Raw genomic sequence first — 18,921 nt, 5'->3', positions numbered from 1 at the left:
TCTTATTACTGTAATAACTGAAAACAATATATTTCTTAACATTTAAATCTAATTCCAATGTTTAAACCTTGTCTGTAAACAAAAACAAATGTGGATTACCATTGTAATCCAGGTGAGTACTGGCGTTACGGAATTTAACGCGAGTAACGAAGGGTTAACCACAGTCTAGTGTATACAGTCACGAAGTTTAATACGTAGTAAATATGCATCCATAGTTGCTAACCACTAGGATCGCTACCATCGCCTCATTAAAATGCGAAATAGTACCTGCACAGTCTATTGTTCCTAGTAACCTCAGAAACTCAAGTTTCGTAACTATATATACTAGACTGTGCTGTAACCACAGACTCCAGAAAATAATGTTATGTACATCATCTATAGCTTTTTTTTATGTTATATTTCTTATATTCACTTTCATCTACGATAGTCCACATAGGAACCAATATGTTGTAATTGTGAGTGCACATAGTTCGCTATTTCCTTTACATCCTGCACTTTCACAATGTGAAAACTTCTCCTATGGGACATGCAGTAGCTGAAATGCTGAATACTTAACCCATTCCTGGAAATTTTATGTGATGGAAAGCATAGAATACACCTTCCCTAATAAACTGGTCAGCTATTAACTTACCAAGCGGAATGTATCTGTACCCTGTAAAATTGGAAGGAATGAGAACATATCATTCATAACAATATTTTCACATTGATTTCACAATTGGAGCAGTCTTTCTGTATTAAGTTCAGTAGCAATGTCAAAATCTAGCACTCATAACTTACTGTCAGTTATAATGTGATTTCTTTTCTCTTTTCCATTTTCTATTACTTCAAAGAATCGAGAGGATATGTACAACATATATATTTCACCTAAACTAATAGAAATAATGAGAATAAATTGCTGAAAGGAAAACAACTGAAGTTGAAATGGAAATGCTTACTTCATATCCAACAAACGGTCTTCAATGCACTGCCTGATTATCGCAGTTTTTTGAAGAGACAAGGAAAAATGTTCATAACTTAACAAAAAAGTTACTGTGGTTCAAGTGCTAGCAGCCTGGACCTCCATGCAGACTACCTGGGTTCCATCCTCGGCCAGGAAGTGACAGAATTTATGGCGGATTTTTTTTTAAATTTTATTGGGTTATTTTACGATGCTGTATCAACATCTAGGTTATTTGAGTAGCTTAATATCAAAGGCGGACATCACACCTTCAGATGAAATTTAGATAATGTGGATTTTTATACATTTTTCATGCTTTTTTCAGTTATGGTGAAACTATATACAAACTCGAACACTATATTTATAAAAATAGATTGTTTTAAAATATTACAAAGAACAATGTGAAACAAAAAAGTGCCTCTAGATCAAAACTATGGAGACGACAGATGTCCGTCTTTGATATTAAACTACTCATTTAGTGTCTGAATGAAATGAAGGTGATAATGCTGGTGAAATGAGTCCGGGGTCCAGCACCGAAAGTTATCCAGCATTTGCTTGTATTGGGTTGACAGAAAACCCTAGAAAAAACCTCAACCAGGTAACTTGCCCCAACCAGGATTTATGGTGGAAAAAGTAGACGTTGCAGAGGGCTTTTCTCGAGGTACTCACACTTCCCTCTATCAGCCGCAATAGTAAAAATAGACTGGGTGAAGTCTTGGGGGCAGTACGGGTTTCCGATGATGATATAGAAAGGGCTTGGGGCTCCGGGCCCCTGGGGCTTATCAGGCTACCCATCAGTTACGCGGGCTGAAGGATGGCCCACTTGTCACTGTCGGAATAACGAATGCCACACACGCACCCTCTGTCGGACTTGGAAATCATCTCATGTAAAGACCCACAAAGGGCTAACCTTGCCTTATTTCAACCGCTGCATTTCTACTTCGATGATACTGAAAAGCAATTGTGTAGTGAACATCTATCGAGAGCTTTTTAATTCGTCAGTGTGTTAGATGAGGATGCCAGCAAATATAAGAAACACCTGGAGTTTGGCAGATGGACAGTTCATGATGCACTATCAATACAATTATGCAAGGACTTCGTAAATAAAGATGTTGTAGTAAGTAAAAGTGTACAGACCAAAAAAATAAAAACAAGTGCTTGTAATTAGAAAACAAAGCGAAATTGACTACTCCTAAATGTTAAAAAAACACACACTCTCTCTCTCTCCTTTTTTGCTTTTCTATAGAAATACCATCACACAAAATTAAACTTTCACAGTGAACACAGGTGCACTCTACATCTCTGAAGGCAACTGTAAAGTGTAATCCCAGAACTAGCTCAGTACATTTGGTCATTTTAATGATTTATACCTACAGAACCTTCATTTCAAAACTTCCCTGTCTAAATTACTACACAGGATGTTTCAGAAATACTTTGACAAACCCTAGGGGCATCTTCCTCACACCAAAAAAAACAAAGGTTAATATAAACATATATCCAAAAGTAATTTTGTTTTCGCATCTTTTGTTTTCTAGCGTCGCCTGGCCACAGGAATTGTTGTTATTGTTGATTAGAGCTGAAGAGAATAAACCTACAAACACTTATTCAGCATTTCACGTAATAGTTTTCTTTTTGACTAGGTTATTTTACGAGGCTTTATCAATATCTTAGGTTACTTAGCGTCTGAATAAGATGGTGATAATGCCGGTGAAATGAGTCCGGGATCCAGCACCGATAGTTATCCAGCATTTGCTCTTATTGAATTGAGGGAATACCTGGGCCAACAACCAGTTAAATTGCCCCGACCGGGATTCGAACCCGGACTACCTGGTTTCGCGGCCAGACGCGCTAGCCTTTATTCGGCAGGTGTGGACAGTTGTGTTTGTGCATTCAGTTAGCTGAAAATGGTGTATACCCTTCAAGAGAGAAGAGAAATTATCTTTATTGTTTAAATTTAGGAAATTACACAAAATGAACTGTTTATATCCTACAATCAACTGAAAATAACAATAATCAGGTTGTCAGGCGACGATAGAAAACAAAAGATGCGAAAACAAGTTACTGAGATGTATAAAAAAATTGAATTCCTTTTCAAATTCAAGTATCACAAGATAGGGGGGCCATTGGAAATTTCAAAGTTGGGGTGAGAGAGTGGAACTTAATAATCAGTTAAGACAGGTTTTAAACTTTTCCCTCAATATCTAAATTGACGTGTTCATTGTTTAATTAATATTTTATAGTTATTTAGACTGGGAATTTTTAAAATGAACGCTCTGTATGTTTGTGTACGTCATATTTTAAGCTTTTCTTAAAAAAAAAAAGCCAATCCTTCTATAAAAGTTTGTGTTATTTTGCAAGTCACTTCAAAACTCCCTCAGTCTATAGACCAGAGAATAAAAAAAACCGAACACAGTTCTTAAATAAAAATTGACTTAACGTGTTTCGAAATCACTCTTCAATTGAAGACATTATTACAAAAACAACTCTAGTCAAAATTACTATTTTTCAGAAGAACAATAAAAAATAAAAGAATAACACGTCAGCTATTTCCGTTCAACTGGTGTTTTATACTTGTGTCTATTGCACTTGACATGGGCCGTTTTTTGAGTCTATAAACATTTAAAATAGTAGCAAATGTGTCCTTAACTCAATTTCATTAAAAATGACTAGGGCTGTTCTTGTAATAATGTCTTCAATTGTGTCCCACCATAAAAGATTCCTACATATAAACCATTAGCAACTTATTTTCTAACGATTTTCGCCTTATATTTGCATTCATGGTATGTAAGACTTCCCGAAAGCGAATAACTTTCGCCACAAATGCAGCATTTGAACTGCTTGTCTTTGGCATGTGTGCCTTCATGGTATCTGAGAGTTCCCGATGTTGTGAAACATTTCCCACATATTTCGCATTTAAAAGGCTTCTCACCTGTATGCCTTCGTATATGGATTTTAAGACTCCCGGAATGTGAAAAACAGTTACCACAAAACACGCATTTAAATAGCTTTTCGCCGGTGTGTGTTCGTAAATGTACTTTAAGCGCAGCCAACTGCGAAAAACATTTCTCGCAAGTATCACACTTGAACGGCTTCTCCCCGGTGTGAGTTCTCACATGATACGCAAGCGCTCCAGATCTCGTGAAACATTTCCCACATGCCGAGCATTTAAACGGCTTTTCGCCCGTGTGTGTCCGTACATGTGCATCTAGGTCTGTCGTCTGAGCGAAACATTTTCCACAGAAATCGCATTTGAATTTCTTTTTACGGTTGTGCGTCCGGGAATGTATTCTGAGCCTGGAGGCAGTATTGAAGACTTTACCACAAACATCGCACTCAAAAGAAGTCCTGTCTTTGGATCTGTGGGACTCTGAGTGCACATCGTTCTCTCTTCTACGCAATCGATCCTTAATCTCAGGTTCAGAAGTGCTATCACAGAATGAATTTTCTAAGGACACACAATTTCCTGGAGTTCTCTTCGTCACAAGTGGCTTTTCAATGGCATCACTATCTCCATTGCTGCAAACGAAATTTATTTATTTACTTATTTATCATTTTGCTAATAATTGTAACATAATAGTACATTATGCAACGAGCCTATAATGATAGTAATTAAGACGCGAGTATGTTTGTTTATGAAACGAGCGTACCGAGTTTCATAATTTTCATACCAGCGCCTTAATTACCATTATAGGTAAGTTTCATACGACTTTTTATGCTCGACCATATTTCTAACTTGAAAGTATTCATAAGTATTCTTTTTATTTGTATCTGACAGAAGATCGGAAGTGACCTTGTTCATAGCTCTTAAATTGTGAGATGTGCGCAGACGCGAAAGTATTGATTTTTTCCGAGGAACAATAATGTCATTGACCTTGATGTAATCTAGAGAATAACATGAACTAATTTTGATATAACATGGAAATTGATTTAGAATTGACAAACGACATGACAAATTGAATTTATTTGAATATTATTTACTATTAACGCTAATTATTATAGTAACAGAACATAACCTTCTGCGACAGTATTGGATTTCCAGCCTCCGTGACGTTTCCCTCGTCTTTCGATTGCATATCCGAGAATAATCGAAAACCTGAACTTTAATGAATAGGTGTACTTTAATGACATGCATTAAAGGACTGCTACCAGGTGCATAATTACTACATTTCGGCATGGTCGAGCATAAAATGTAATATATGCAGAAAAACTTAAGCTCGCCCCTGAAAGAGTACAACTCGTGCTCAGGGGCGGATTCCTGAATTGAAATTAATAATAATACAATACAATTTGGCTTATGTCTACTGTGCAATTATAGTATATAAATTTAAATTTACAATTTTTCAATTTATGTAAAATCCATAAATAACTTCTTAAAAATAATACTAGAACTATTAGAATTGACAAGATTAGGATATTTAAATATAAATTTGTTATATATTCTTGGGACTAAATTACTACTATGATTAAATACTGTAACAGTGTTGCATTTTGGTTTAAACAATCTTAAAGAATTCATACCGTTTGTTTCATAACTATGAGAATACAAATTAATTACAAACGCCATGCCAGGAATAGAATGGACTATACCATGATATATAGGGTGTTTCATAAGTAACTTGTCACTCAAAAAAATTGAATAATTTTTACGATTTTTGGCTGTGTTGTACATCTCTGCTAGCAAGAACCTTTCTTCGCGCCGTACACACGATTTAGTTACGCGTTTCCCGCCAGAAGTCGATTTAGCTACAAATGTTCGAACAGAAAGCGCCATCTCTATTCTATGCCTACAGAAACAATTTTGCAAGAAGATGGAACTACGCCCCATTATTTACGGGATGTTCCAAGCGTTTCCCAAGCGGTGGATTGGTCGCGTAGGTCCAATAGCTTGGACGCAATGATCTCCAGACTTATAAGAATTTGTTACGGATTGTGTGACTGCTGATAAATCTAGCACCATACCAGAACTGATAGGAAAGATTCTGCACACGAGCTCTCAAGAGTGCACGAGGACCTGGTCTGTTGCTTGCAATTGTGCAATTTTTAATTTTTAATTTTATTGGGTAATTTTACGACGCTGAATCAACATCTCAGGTTATTTAGCGTCTGAATGAAATTAAGGTGATAATGCCGGTGAAATGAGTCCGGGGTCCAGCACCGAAAGTTACCCAGAATTTGTTTGTATTGGATTGAGGGAAACCCCCGGAAAAAAATCTCAACCAAGTAACTTACTGTGACTGGGAGCATATGTGCATTCTTTGGGCGGCAGACATGTTGAGGACTGTGAGTCATAATTAGTATAAGTGTAAGCTCACTGCAATTTATCGTAATTTGTCGTTTTTTGGCACACTAACTCTAAGTTTTAAATTTCATAGCGAAAGTTTCATTCATCTCTAGATAGAAAATTGGAGACTTCTGGCGTGCAAACGCATAACCAAATCGACTGCACTGCACTGGGGAAGGTTCTTACTGGCAGAAATGTATAACACTGCTAAAATTCGTAAAAACTAGTCAATTTTTCGAGGTTTCAGTTACTTATGAAAGATCCTGTATATATAGTAGATCATATATCACATGATGAATTTGCATTTTCCAACACATAACATTTTATAGGTCGAAAGTCAGAATTGACAGTAAGGTCTTAACCATACATACAATGACTTATAACAGGTAAATGGACAAAGACTCAATAGAAAGAATGTGGTTTGAAGCAGAACTCATGAAAAGGAATTTTTCAAACATTTGAAAGTGGGAAGGTCAACCTAAGAGAAACATGTTGCAAAGTACTGAACTCGAAAATATTTATCAAACAACATATATTTATTATCGATTTATTAATTTGTACTACAGAATAATATCTGTAATATTGACAATTAATATTTGAGGAGAAAAATTCGCTCCGGTGCCGGGGATCGAACCCGGGACCTTGGTTCTACGTACCAGTTGACATTGGACATATACGTCAACATATATGCCTAACTTGGAGTCAGGCCACAAAGGGAAACATTGAAGGAAGAGGGTTCGGTCCAGTGCTGTGGATTGGATTCGGCGTAGCTCAGTGATCAGAGCGCTTGGTACGTAGAACCATGGACCCGGGTTCGATCCCCGGCGCCAGAGCGAATTTTTCTCCTCAAATATTAACATATATTTCATTGATATGGCTAGCCACTATGTCGTTTGATCCATGCCTCCAGTACTGTGACCATGAACACGGAGACACTCCGAATAAGAAGCAAATTAATTCCTTACAGTGACGTCAAACCATTGTTATCACTTCTTAGAGCTTTATAAAGAAGTGACAAAGTAATTACACGCGATGCTTAGGATACAGCAAGAGCAAACATTATGGATCAACAACAAATTTGAGGCTGGAAAAGAATTTTAAAGTGATTTGTGTAAATATAGATCAACGTTTTTATTTTACTTGGTTACTTAACGACGGTGTATCAACTACGAGGTTATTTAGCGTCGATGGGATTGGTGACAGCGATATAAGGCCGAGAATTCGCCATAGATTACCTGACATTTGCCTTATGGTTGGAGAAACCCTCGAAAAAACCCAACCAGGAAATCACTCTAAGCGGGAATCGAACCCGCGCCCGAACGCATCTCCGGATCAGCAGGCAAGAGCCTTAGCCGAATGAGCTACGCCGATGGTTAGATCAACGTGAATTTCAGATTCCTACATCTATAAAACACAAATTATACTACAAGGCGATTTTTGTAAGTATTAACAGAAGGATGGGAAAAATCCTACAATTTGGACAATTTTACACATAAATTCCTCAATCCCTACTAGGGTTAACATACCCCTACAATAGGGATTTTATCCTACACCTCGCAACACTGATTTTACAACAATTAACTAATCCAGTACAGTAAGGATGAGGTGTAGACTGGCTGCCTACACTCACCTCTTAGGCAAGAATTCATCTTCCTCTGTTGTTACGTCCAGGGTTTGCTCCTCCTTCACTGTGTCCACGTCACATGACTCTGCCTGAAAAGAGTTTTGGTGCTGTGCAAATTGTAAGTTACTGTATTGCTGACTGGCAGTGCTCAGTCTCTGTTAAGTGAGGTGATAAGTACGCTTACTTGACTCTTTGAGTCATTGATGACCCAGTGGCACCACCCACCCAAAAATGTATAATTATTATTATTATTATTATTATTATTATTAGTATTATTATTATTATTATTATCATGTTGCGTGGAACTCTATTACTTCTACTGATTCAGCTAAACTAGAAAATATCCAAAGAAAATTCATTTCTCTTTGTGCGTTCAGATTCGTACCCAACTCCTCTTCTTTAAATTATGAACTATCTAGTAAATATTTTAACTGTACCAGTCTGTATTCGAGACGTCAGGATATTGATTACACTTTCTTCAATTATGCCATTAATAGTGTCATTGATTGTGATTCTTTTATACAAAACACCTACTTGGAATTCCAGTGAAAGGTTTTCCAGGTCAAAGAATTTTCTTGACTAAATTATTTAAATCTCTTTCTCCAATAGCCAGGTGTATTAAAAGTGCTAATTTGCAAGATCAGATTTGATTTTACTTATGCATGACATATCCTTACTTGTTATTTAATATATTTTATTATTTGTTAGATATTGCCATTTATTTTGTTGCATTTGGTGAATGGTTAATGTTGACCATTATATTGATTGCATTTTACTTCGCTGCCATTTTCTGTCATTCATTCTCAGAATCATTTATTCTGTTTTTTTTTTTTTTTTTGGCTTTTATTTTGTGCTAAACTGTAATTGGCCTTGTGCTGTTGTTTTGCACATTATTATTAGAAATAAATAAAAATTATTATTATTATTATTATTATTATTATTATTATTATTATTATTATCTGTTGTGATACGTGGTAGATTGGTTACTGAAAACAATAAACAACACATCATTCAAAATGAGTAAGGATGCATTGTTGGTGTGCACTTCATTCAGATCTCCTACTACTAATCGGGTACCATGTAAGAATAGTGTTCAAAAGTTGGACTTTGAAGATGTTAGGCATATATGTTGACGTATATGTCCAATATCAACTGCCATTATACTAGGAGCGCACTCAAGTGAGTGTCTTGTTTGGCCGGGATTCCGCAGTTAAGTGCACAGTAATCTGTACAAATATGCACTGCTGCTATGAGAATATTATAGATTTATTAATTTGTCATACAGAATAATTTCTGTAATATTGACAATTAATATTTTTGAGGAAACAGGCCACAAAGGGACACATTGAAGGAGAAGAATTCGGTCCGGTGCTGTGGATTGAATTCGGCGTAGCTCAGTGGTCAGAGCGCTTGGTACGTAGAACTAAGGACCCGGGTTCGATCTCCGGCACCGGAGCGAATTTTTCTCCTGAAATATTATATGTTGCTGTTTTGCAATATTATCGACTTTCTCGTTTCCAGGTATGCTACAATGACTTGGTATCCACTGAAATGTTGCTTTCTTTTGGAGTTTTTTTAGTTTAGTTAGTTGTTTCAGAATTGGAATAATCGTATGTGCATATAAGTTTGGTACATATTTGATTATATTAAATATAGGAAGTATGCAAATAGATTTTTCAGAAATTTGAGTAACATACTGAAGAGCAGCATCAATAGCTAGCAATTCTGTGTCAAGACTGGAGGAGGATGAACATGGCACTCACCTTGACGTGGTGAGGGGGCTTAAATTTGTTGTTTAAGCTAACAAGTAACAAAGAGGTACCCACAGAATCTGCATTAACATTAACGCAATCATTGCTTATGATACACGAAGTCCCTCAGTGTAAAATTGTCTGGAGTTAAAATAGTCCCTCAATCGGATCTTCGGGTAGGGAATGCAGTGAGAGGTGCCAAGAATCGTACTACACAAGGTAAGATATCAGAACAAATATGTATATGAGTGGACATTTGGTGTTCACTTTCAATAGAATTCCAATATATTTAATTACAAAACACCATACAGAATTGGCACCATTTACAGACTAATTTAGTCATATTGGAAGTTGAAAAATGAATTGGCACGGAATAAAGGTAAAAATCACTCCAAGCAGTAGACAGATGCCTAAATAAATGGTCGAATATTGGGGTGAAGAATTTGGTCAACATCTATAATGAACTAGCAGAATACAAAATATTATATAATATTGAGATCTGGGGTAGTAGGTTATCCAGCAGTAACATTGATACAGTAAGAGCCAAAATGTGTAAAAAAATTTCTAGGAATACCGGAGAATGTTTCTAACCTGGCAGCGTTACTAGAGATGGGAACCGATTCGAGTCTGGGAATTATTCTAGAAAGAAAAATCAAATCTTTAGGTAATATTCTGTGTAGCAATGATTCGGCACTTATGAAAACATGTATCTTTTGTATGAAAGCCGCTAATTGGAAATCGAATTGGCTGAAAGAACTGGAAAGTGAAATAAACAGATTAGGTCGAAATTGGCTATGGAGAGAACTAGGGTCTATAAACACGAAAACTATTGGACGAATAGTAAAAGAGAGGGAAAACGAAATTTCGAGACAAGATATTTTTAGTAATATTAAAGACCTAGGATCACTAAAATACTATAGGGAGGTTAAGCAGTTTTGGGAACAGGAAGAATATGTTAGACTAAATTCAAAGGAAGAGAGAACAGGAATGGCATGGTGGAGATTAGGTATCTGGAGACTCAAGAATAGGAGAGGGAACGTAGAGAAGGATAAATGTCCTTTGTGTGGACTAGCGGAAGACGCAATGCATATTGTGCTAAAGTGCCAGGCAACGAATGATTTGAGAAACAGTTGGATGGATAAAAAATTTCTACAAATAAACGCTATAGTAGTATATAAAAAAATGAATGGTCACCTAAACGCCAGCAATCTGCATAAATTAAGAAAATTTCTTTTTAGAGTTAAAATTAGATGGGAAGAGAAAGTCAAAGCTCTAACGGAGATGGAATTATAAATGTTGAGTAGTCACACGATAAGAAACTATGAAGAGTAGCCAATGAAGTTAACAGAATAATTCTTAAGAGATTGAGCATAAAAAATGCAAAAGCTAAAGTAGGAATTTGAAATACAAGAGCTATACATATTATTGGTTCTGTATTATTAGTTCTGTATTATTATTATTATTATTATTATTATTATTATTATTATTATTATTATTATTATTATTATTATTATTGTAAACAGAGGATTCTTATAGGTTCATTATGTATTAATTTTTGTTATATTTGTATAGAGAGTGATGGCGGATTAAGAACTGGAATACATCTAATCCGCTATGACGTAAACAAACAAACAAACAAATAAATAAATAAATAAAATGAATAAATAAATGAATAAATAAATAAATATATTGAATAAATAAATCAATAAATTGAATAAATATATTGAATAAATAAATCAATAAAATGAATAAATAAATTGAATAGAATAAATAAATTGAATAAATTAAATAAATAAATTGAATAAATAAATCAATAAATTGAATAAATAAATAAATAATTAAATAAATAAAAGAATAAATAAATGAATAAATAAAATGAATAAATAAAATGAATGAATAAATAAATAAATTGAACAAATAAATAAATAAATTGAATAAATAAATTAAATAAATAAATAAATAAATAAATAAATAAATAAATAAATAGAATAAATAAATCAATAAATTGAATAAATAAATCAATAAATTGAATAAATAAATAAATAAATTGAATAAATAAATCAATAAATTGAATAAATAAATCAATAAAATGAATAAATAAAATAAATAAATAAACTGAATAAATAAATTGAATAAATAAATAGAATAAATAAATCAATAAATTGAATAAATAAATTGAATAAATAAATCAATAAAATGAATAAATAAAATGAATAAATAAACAAATAAATAAATTGAATAAATAAATAAATAAATTGAATAAATAAATAAATTGAATAAATAAAATGAATAAATAAATAAATCGAATAAATAAATAAATAAATTGAATACATAAACTAAATAAATTGAATAAATAAACTAAATAAGTAAATAAATAAATAAATTGAATAAATAAATTGAATAAATAAATAAATAAATAAATAAATAAATTGAATAAATAAATTAATAAATAAATAAACTGAATAAATAAATCAATAAATTGAATAAGTAAATCAATAAATTGAATAAATAAAATGACTAATAAAATAAATAAATAATTAAATAAATAAAATAAATAAATAAAATGAATAAATAAATTTAGTCATATGCATCATATATCAAACACTGTAGAGTAAGAACAAATCAGACTGACAGATGGCAAATGATATAACTCATAAAATATAACGATCCCATAGGAAATATTGCAGTAACAAATCACTCCACTCACCTCAGCTTCACGTTCCAGAGGAAACTTAACTGGCACCGGTGTTTCCTCTACTTTCACCTCTGAAGTGAGATCCTCGTATTCTGCCTTCACACAAACTGGCTGCGGATTTGATAAATCTCCTTCCTGCATAACCCAGACAGTCGCATTTTTTTCCAGTTTAGTAGCGAATACTTAACATCTTACAGCAAAGACTCTGCATATACATGTCAGCACTTGGTTCCTGATATGAGAAAAATTATTAACCCGCGATCGCTCGCATTGTTAGTTAAAATCTAACAATGTTTAATTTTCTGTTACTTAATGCTGTTGAAGATGTGGAGCTCTTGCTCCAACAATGCCTGCTTCTATACTTCTGATTTGATTATCGCACCCAAGATTTAATTACAAGTCTGTTGGCAGCGTTATTAATAAAGACGTGGACCAAGCTAGATGAATGTAACATGGGAGTAAATGTGTTAGTCTTTCGTGAAATTTAATTGGTTGGTAGGTGGCTAAAGCTCTGGTATTATGGCAATGAAGCCATCAGCACTCTTGCAGTCCAGTATTTTTCTGTGATGTTGAGATGAACAGACAAAGGTTCGCAAATTTCATGATAGTATTTAACCATGATTACGTCCTTTCCACATAATACACAATGGGGTGAGAGGGAGATGGTGATTCTATAGAAATGAGCTGCCAAACATTCATGCCGTCAGAAGGCAGAAGACTGCCACTGCTGAATTTCTTGGTTCTTCAGGGATGTTGTTTAAATTTTGGAGGAGGGGTTCCCATGATTTATCTTTAGCAGATTCCTTTATTCTGTTCAAAAATTTTTGTTTGTATTGGAATTTTTTGATTGAATTCAACAGTAATTGCATTAGAGTGCAGCCTTTCTTAGCCACTTAATCTGCCAATTCATTGCAATGCCGCATTGCCTAGTTTTTGGAGCAGCTTAATCAGGGTCCAGAACTGAGAAGAGGTGTCAGTTTTTTGTGAACTAGTATTAGATATAACTTGTATAGCTGCTTTTGAGTCAATGAGGATTACAGCTTTGGAAAATGGATTTATTATTTGAAGTAGAATGTTTAGAAGAGTGAATATGGCTTCTTTTAACTATTCCATCAAAGTTGGTGAAGCCCTTCCCGACTGCTTTATAGTATGAGAAAAATTAACAAGTTCCTCCACCTCCTGCACCATCAAAATCGTTTTGTAAAGATCCATCACTGTAAGTGTATAACCAGGTTTCATAAGTATATTTGCTATTAATCAGTTCTAATGTTAATTGTTTTCTTAGATTTGGATTTGTATCATTACTAACATTTGGTTTCAATAAGTTGTTTTCAATTTGAATATTTATGTATTCGAAGGGATTTTGTAGGATCTGTAACATTTAGTTGGGGAATGAGATGCGACTGTAATCTTTTAAGTTTCTGCATAATCCTTCTTGTGCTTTTTAATTTAGTGGGCAAAATTTTGTATTTCTCCAATAGTTTGTATTAGGCAGTCTGATTAATTTCTCATACTGGATTTCTGCTTCTTTTTCAAACTCGTGAAATTTAGAGCAGTGCAATATATTGACTATTTATTGTATCTTCAACGCCGATCAATAGTGTATCTTCTTTCTTCTGAGTATTTTATATTGAAAGTAAGTACGTTTTTAATTATAGTTCTATTCCGAATGCACCAAGCATTTTATTTTAGTTTGTTTTATTTTATTTCCTCAGAAAGCAATACAACAATTTTTTTTTTTTGCAAATCAAGATTTCAGGTGTAACTACCTGTAAAGTTGATTTGAATAATTTCGAGGGAAAAATTGTTCCGGAGCCGGGTATCGAACCCGGGACCTTTGGTTTAACGTACCAACGCTCTACCACTGAGCTACCCGGTAACTCTAACCGACACCGATCCAATTTTTCCCTCTATATCCACAGACCTCAAAGTGGGCTGACAACCGTCAAGCAACCAACTTCGAGTGCACACTAACTCCATGTGACTTAAATTGTGGTTTTCTGTTAACGAACAGTGACGTGTATTATGCAAATCAAGATTTCAGGTATAACTCCCTGTAAAGTTGATTTGAATAATTTCGAGGGAAAAATTGTTCCGGAGCCGGGTATCGAACCCGGGACCTTTGGTTTAACGTACCAACGCTCTACCACTGAGCTTTACTTAGGTAAATTCGTGTTGGATGTACCACGAGATAGTACAGATTCACACAATACAGCTGTAATAGTCGTTTTAGCCAAATATGTAAAGATCACAAAGAAAGACCTGTGTTTATCTGCCGTGAATGATTCAGATTAGTAAAATATGAACTGAAAAAAAATGTTGAATTTTGAAATTTCTTTATTTCAGTCAAAAGTCTTCATTCAAGTATATTTCAAAAACTTTGTTTGCAATCTTCGTCAATTTTATATATAAAACAAAATTATTTATAATTATTTATTTATGATTAAACGATAAAATATTAAATATATTATTTGTACTCAGATAAATAAAATATGGCCTGAAAATATCTGAATTCGTAACATATTATTTGTTTCAGTGAAAAGTTTGTTACAGGAATATTTCAAATACAATTTCCAATATTGTACAATTTCTTTATAAAACAGTTCTTTTTGTTATAAAATAAATAAAATAACTTATGTATAACTTCAGAACTGTAGAATAAGTTATGAAAAAAAATATCTCGAATTCTAAAATTATTGTTTGAGAAAAATACAGATTTCAGTTTTGAGTATTTTGTTTGTAAAAAAGTTCTACTGCTTAAAAATGATTAATTTGTATTTATTGCATGTACATAATTAAAAACATAGATGCAATAACGTAAAAGGTCTTTGTATGTGTAACATATTCGTTAATGCAAATATAAACTAATAAACAGAAAAATCAATTATGTTAGACAAAATCTAACATTGCAGTTATTGCATAACAACAACAGGCACGAGCGATCCTGGGTTAAAAATTGAAAGCATTATACAGGCAATGAATCAGAATTCAGAAACAAATGCAGAATAGCAATATATCGCAATATGAATATCTTATATATCATAATACAATACAATAAGAAAACAGAACATAAATAGTGTTTCATTTACCTGCAATAAAGGCTTCTCGTCTTTTACATCAATCAATTGTTTAGCTTCCAGGTCGGTGTCGTGTTCCATCTTGTACATCGATAGCAGCCACAGGAGAACAGTCAGAAATCAACATCAATTAAGAAATGTGTAAAAATGCCTGTTTGGAAAAGTTACGAAATCATTAACATTTTTACATTTTATTACGAAATATTACGTAAATAATTCGAAAACATGATCTGTTATAAGTTACTGGTGAACATACGTCACACAGTTCCTCAAACATAACCTGTGTCATTAGACAAGAAGTTCGCATCCACAGTTTAGGTGCATTTTCACATAGGAAGGTTGTTACATTACAGTCTTAGAAACGCCAATTTAAAATACAAAAATAAATGAAGTCGCCAATGTAAGAAGTACAAAAACGTACATAAAATAGCTAGTTATGTGACGTCATTTCCGGCGTGATAAGATAAGAGCAGGATTGCCAGACGTCCTGGATTTTAATGGTGTGTCTTATGTCTGGATTCAGTTTTATTCGTCCCAGAATATCAAAAAGTTTCGGAAGATACATTTCTTTGCTAATTTGTGTAAAATTATTTTTAAAAATTCCTTATCCATATTTCCAAGACCCTGTCCAATTTATGTTTAACATCATCGCCTGGCGCCTGCTATCAAGTTGTATTCAAATACATATGAAAAGTAGTAAAAGAATAATACTGTAGTATAATATACTATTATATTAGGTATTATACATTATTTTTAGTCTTTACTGTCTTTGGAAGTTGGTTTATAGTTGATAGGATTTAAACATTGTATGAAGCATTTTTTTCTCTATAGATGGGCCCGAGATGTAGAGACTGGAGAGATGGTAGAGACTGGATTAATCTTGCACAGGATAGGGACCGATGGCGGGCTTATGTGAGGGTGGCAATGAACCTCCGGGTTCCTTAAAAGTAATTTTTAAGTAAGTAAGATGGGGCTGTAATGTGACATTATTTTTTCAAATTTGATCAATAATTCAGAAGAAATTTCACAATCCAGCAAAAACGTACAGAATTTAAGAAGTTTAAGCTCTATAGAATTACCTACAGTTGTATTATAAATTAAATTAATTCAAATGTGTAGTCACCCTCTTCTGTCCTAGATTCCAGACTAGAGAATCAGGCAACCCTGGATCTGAGTAGAGTAGGAAGGGTACTCAGATGAGGATAGTTTAATTTAGCCTAGCAAGACCTGTAATTTATGTTCGGCTTTTATCACATGTTCGCATCTGAATAACTCAACACAGTCTACCATCACTGATAGGCGCGGGACATCTTTGAAATATTGGGGGGAGGGTGAAGGGTAGGATACTGACTTAAGGTCTGAAAAAACTTTAATTACTGTTTCTAAAAATGTCGTTACTTATTTTTCAGAAAATACCATCATCTGACTTTTCAAATAGTAACGATTAAAACTGATTAACACAAGCTACGTCCCTTACACATTACCTTTTCCCTTGTACGGTCAGACGTCGCTACTTTTACTATGCTGCAGTATAAAATACTGCACAACACTCGTACTGCGACGTGTGAATAATGTTGCAACAAGCAAAGTAGCGGCTGCCGAACCTGCTACTCGCCACTTTTTCACGCTGAATGCAGTTTAAAAGTAGTGACGTGTAAATAAGGTTGTCAGGGTTGCAGCCGCAACATATACATATTGCTTTTGTTGAAACTTTTGCAGCAGCTGCAAACAGTGTTGCGATCCAAATGTGCCAATGATATTTTATATTGTTTGCATATATTTTAATGTTTGACGTGATGAAAATATTTGTAACAGTAACTAAATGCACAGCGCGGTCAGAATATATTTGCTGATAATACAATATATTTTTTTTAATTTCCCATATAATAGAAAGTGACAGGAACAAAAACTTCTTACTGTTTTGAAAATCAATCACATACGCTATAAAATGAAAGTATTGATCACTAGAAATTGATGTGATCCCTGGGAGAGCTGTAAGCCTACCTAACCCGTCCTAAATATGTACCTTACTTATATACGAAAATCATCGTGCGTGAATTAAGAATACGGCCATATTTCTTTAATGTAACAGAGGTTTCAGTGTTGTGACACAGTAATAACACTACACACCTAATCAAACCTAACCTCCGACATAATACTACAAACCTAATCAAATCTAGCCTAACCTCTGACATAATACTATACACCTAATCAAACCTAACCTGTCACATAATACACACCTAATCTAACCTAAAATGTCACATAATACTACACACCTATAGTAACATTCTTCACGTTTAGTATCACTTCGTTTGCATGTATTGGCAACCCTGCTACTCGTGTGGGGGGGGGGGCCATCTAGTGGAAGTGGATCGTAATGCCATGAAAAATTATGGCGACTTTGATATTAATTACATTTATATCACAAAATATACACTGAACGAATTAAATGTAATTATATAATTAGATATATATATATAGTACAATATGAACCGAAATGTGTTGTGGCTGTGATAAAAGTATTTAAAATGTATCAATAGCGTCACATTGGCAGTGATAAAATTGTGCAATATTTGTTCAGTGGCTGGTGAATACTCCACCTTGAATTTTCCAAGCAATTCAAAATAGCGTAACCATTCATAAAATAATGCACTCTCTTCGAGGCCAATATAATACAGAAGGGTAAAAAAATAATAATCCTCCTAATACTCACAAAAAGTTCGTATACCCTAACATAAGGGCCCATTGATCCCCTTCATCGTAGTTTTCGGAAATTGTAACTTCAAATTGTTCTGTATTTCTATTGTAGTTAACGCTTTGTTCTCAAATTTATAATTAAAAGAGGGAATACGTAGGCTATTGCTTTAGGCTAGCTGTACAATCTGAAACTCGTAACTCGAACATAACCACAAAATGTATTGGAAAATAAACACGAAGACTCAAAACTGCAGCTAAATTGAGGCTGCAAATGAATCGCCTTGTGTGAGAACAGAATCGCAACCTGTTAACACAATACGAAACTTTTGCAACTGCAGTACAAAAGATGCTCAGCATAAGTAGCGACTTGTGACAGATTTTTAGAGAGAGACTAATGAAGTCGTTAGTTCAATTACACAGGTTCTCACACAAAGTAAACAGAGCATCCACTAAAATTCATTTAATACAAATCGTCTTACCCTTTCCTTCTAATTGCTAAATTACCTTACGCATAGATATATCTATTCCACATCACAATTCCAAACATGAAACAATTTACAAAATAATACAAATTAATGCAATATACGTAGTTGAATGCTATCAAGGATGCCGTGATCATAAATTTTAACTAGAAAAAAAATGGAATTATAGGCTACATTTCCTCTTCAATTTATTTTCTCATTTATTTTTTTCTTTATTTATATGGACAAAACTTCAGAACAATGTTACTGCTTTACCCTCTGCCCCAAAATTCCAACCTTTTCCACACAAAATAAATTACTGGCACTGAAAAGTGTTTTTTTTTTTTTCGTAAAGGTGAATCGGATTCAATATATCAACAATCATATATCTTTTTACT

The 18,921-nt window shown here is 33.8% G+C and overlaps 1 protein-coding gene across 2 annotated transcripts; it reads right to left on the bottom strand.

Moving 5' to 3' along the window:
* Window positions 1-3,249: 3,249 nt before the first annotated feature.
* On the bottom strand, window positions 3,250-18,629 carry LOC138691941 (gastrula zinc finger protein XlCGF17.1-like). 2 transcript variants are annotated; one of them, XM_069814598.1, is made up of 5 exons: window positions 18,542-18,629; window positions 15,378-15,516; window positions 12,301-12,423; window positions 7,849-7,931; window positions 3,250-4,453 (listed from the first exon to the last, which is right to left on the bottom strand). In XM_069814598.1, exons 2-5 carry the CDS (start codon window positions 15,453-15,455, stop codon window positions 3,679-3,681), a joined length of 1,059 nt encoding a protein of 352 aa, XP_069670699.1. In that variant the 5' UTR covers window positions 15,456-15,516; window positions 18,542-18,629; the 3' UTR covers window positions 3,250-3,678. The 2 variants fall into 2 exon arrangements, with proteins under 2 accessions (XP_069670699.1, XP_069670701.1); XM_069814600.1 differs by having other exon boundaries at window positions 15,378-15,446; window positions 18,542-18,606.
* Between the last annotated feature and the right edge of the window lie 292 nt (window positions 18,630-18,921).

Source organism: Periplaneta americana, chromosome 16 (assembly GCF_040183065.1).
Source record: "Periplaneta americana isolate PAMFEO1 chromosome 16, P.americana_PAMFEO1_priV1, whole genome shotgun sequence".
Lineage (NCBI taxonomy): Eukaryota > Metazoa > Arthropoda > Insecta > Blattodea > Blattidae > Periplaneta > Periplaneta americana.
This window is presented reverse-complemented; position numbering and strand designations above follow the sequence as displayed.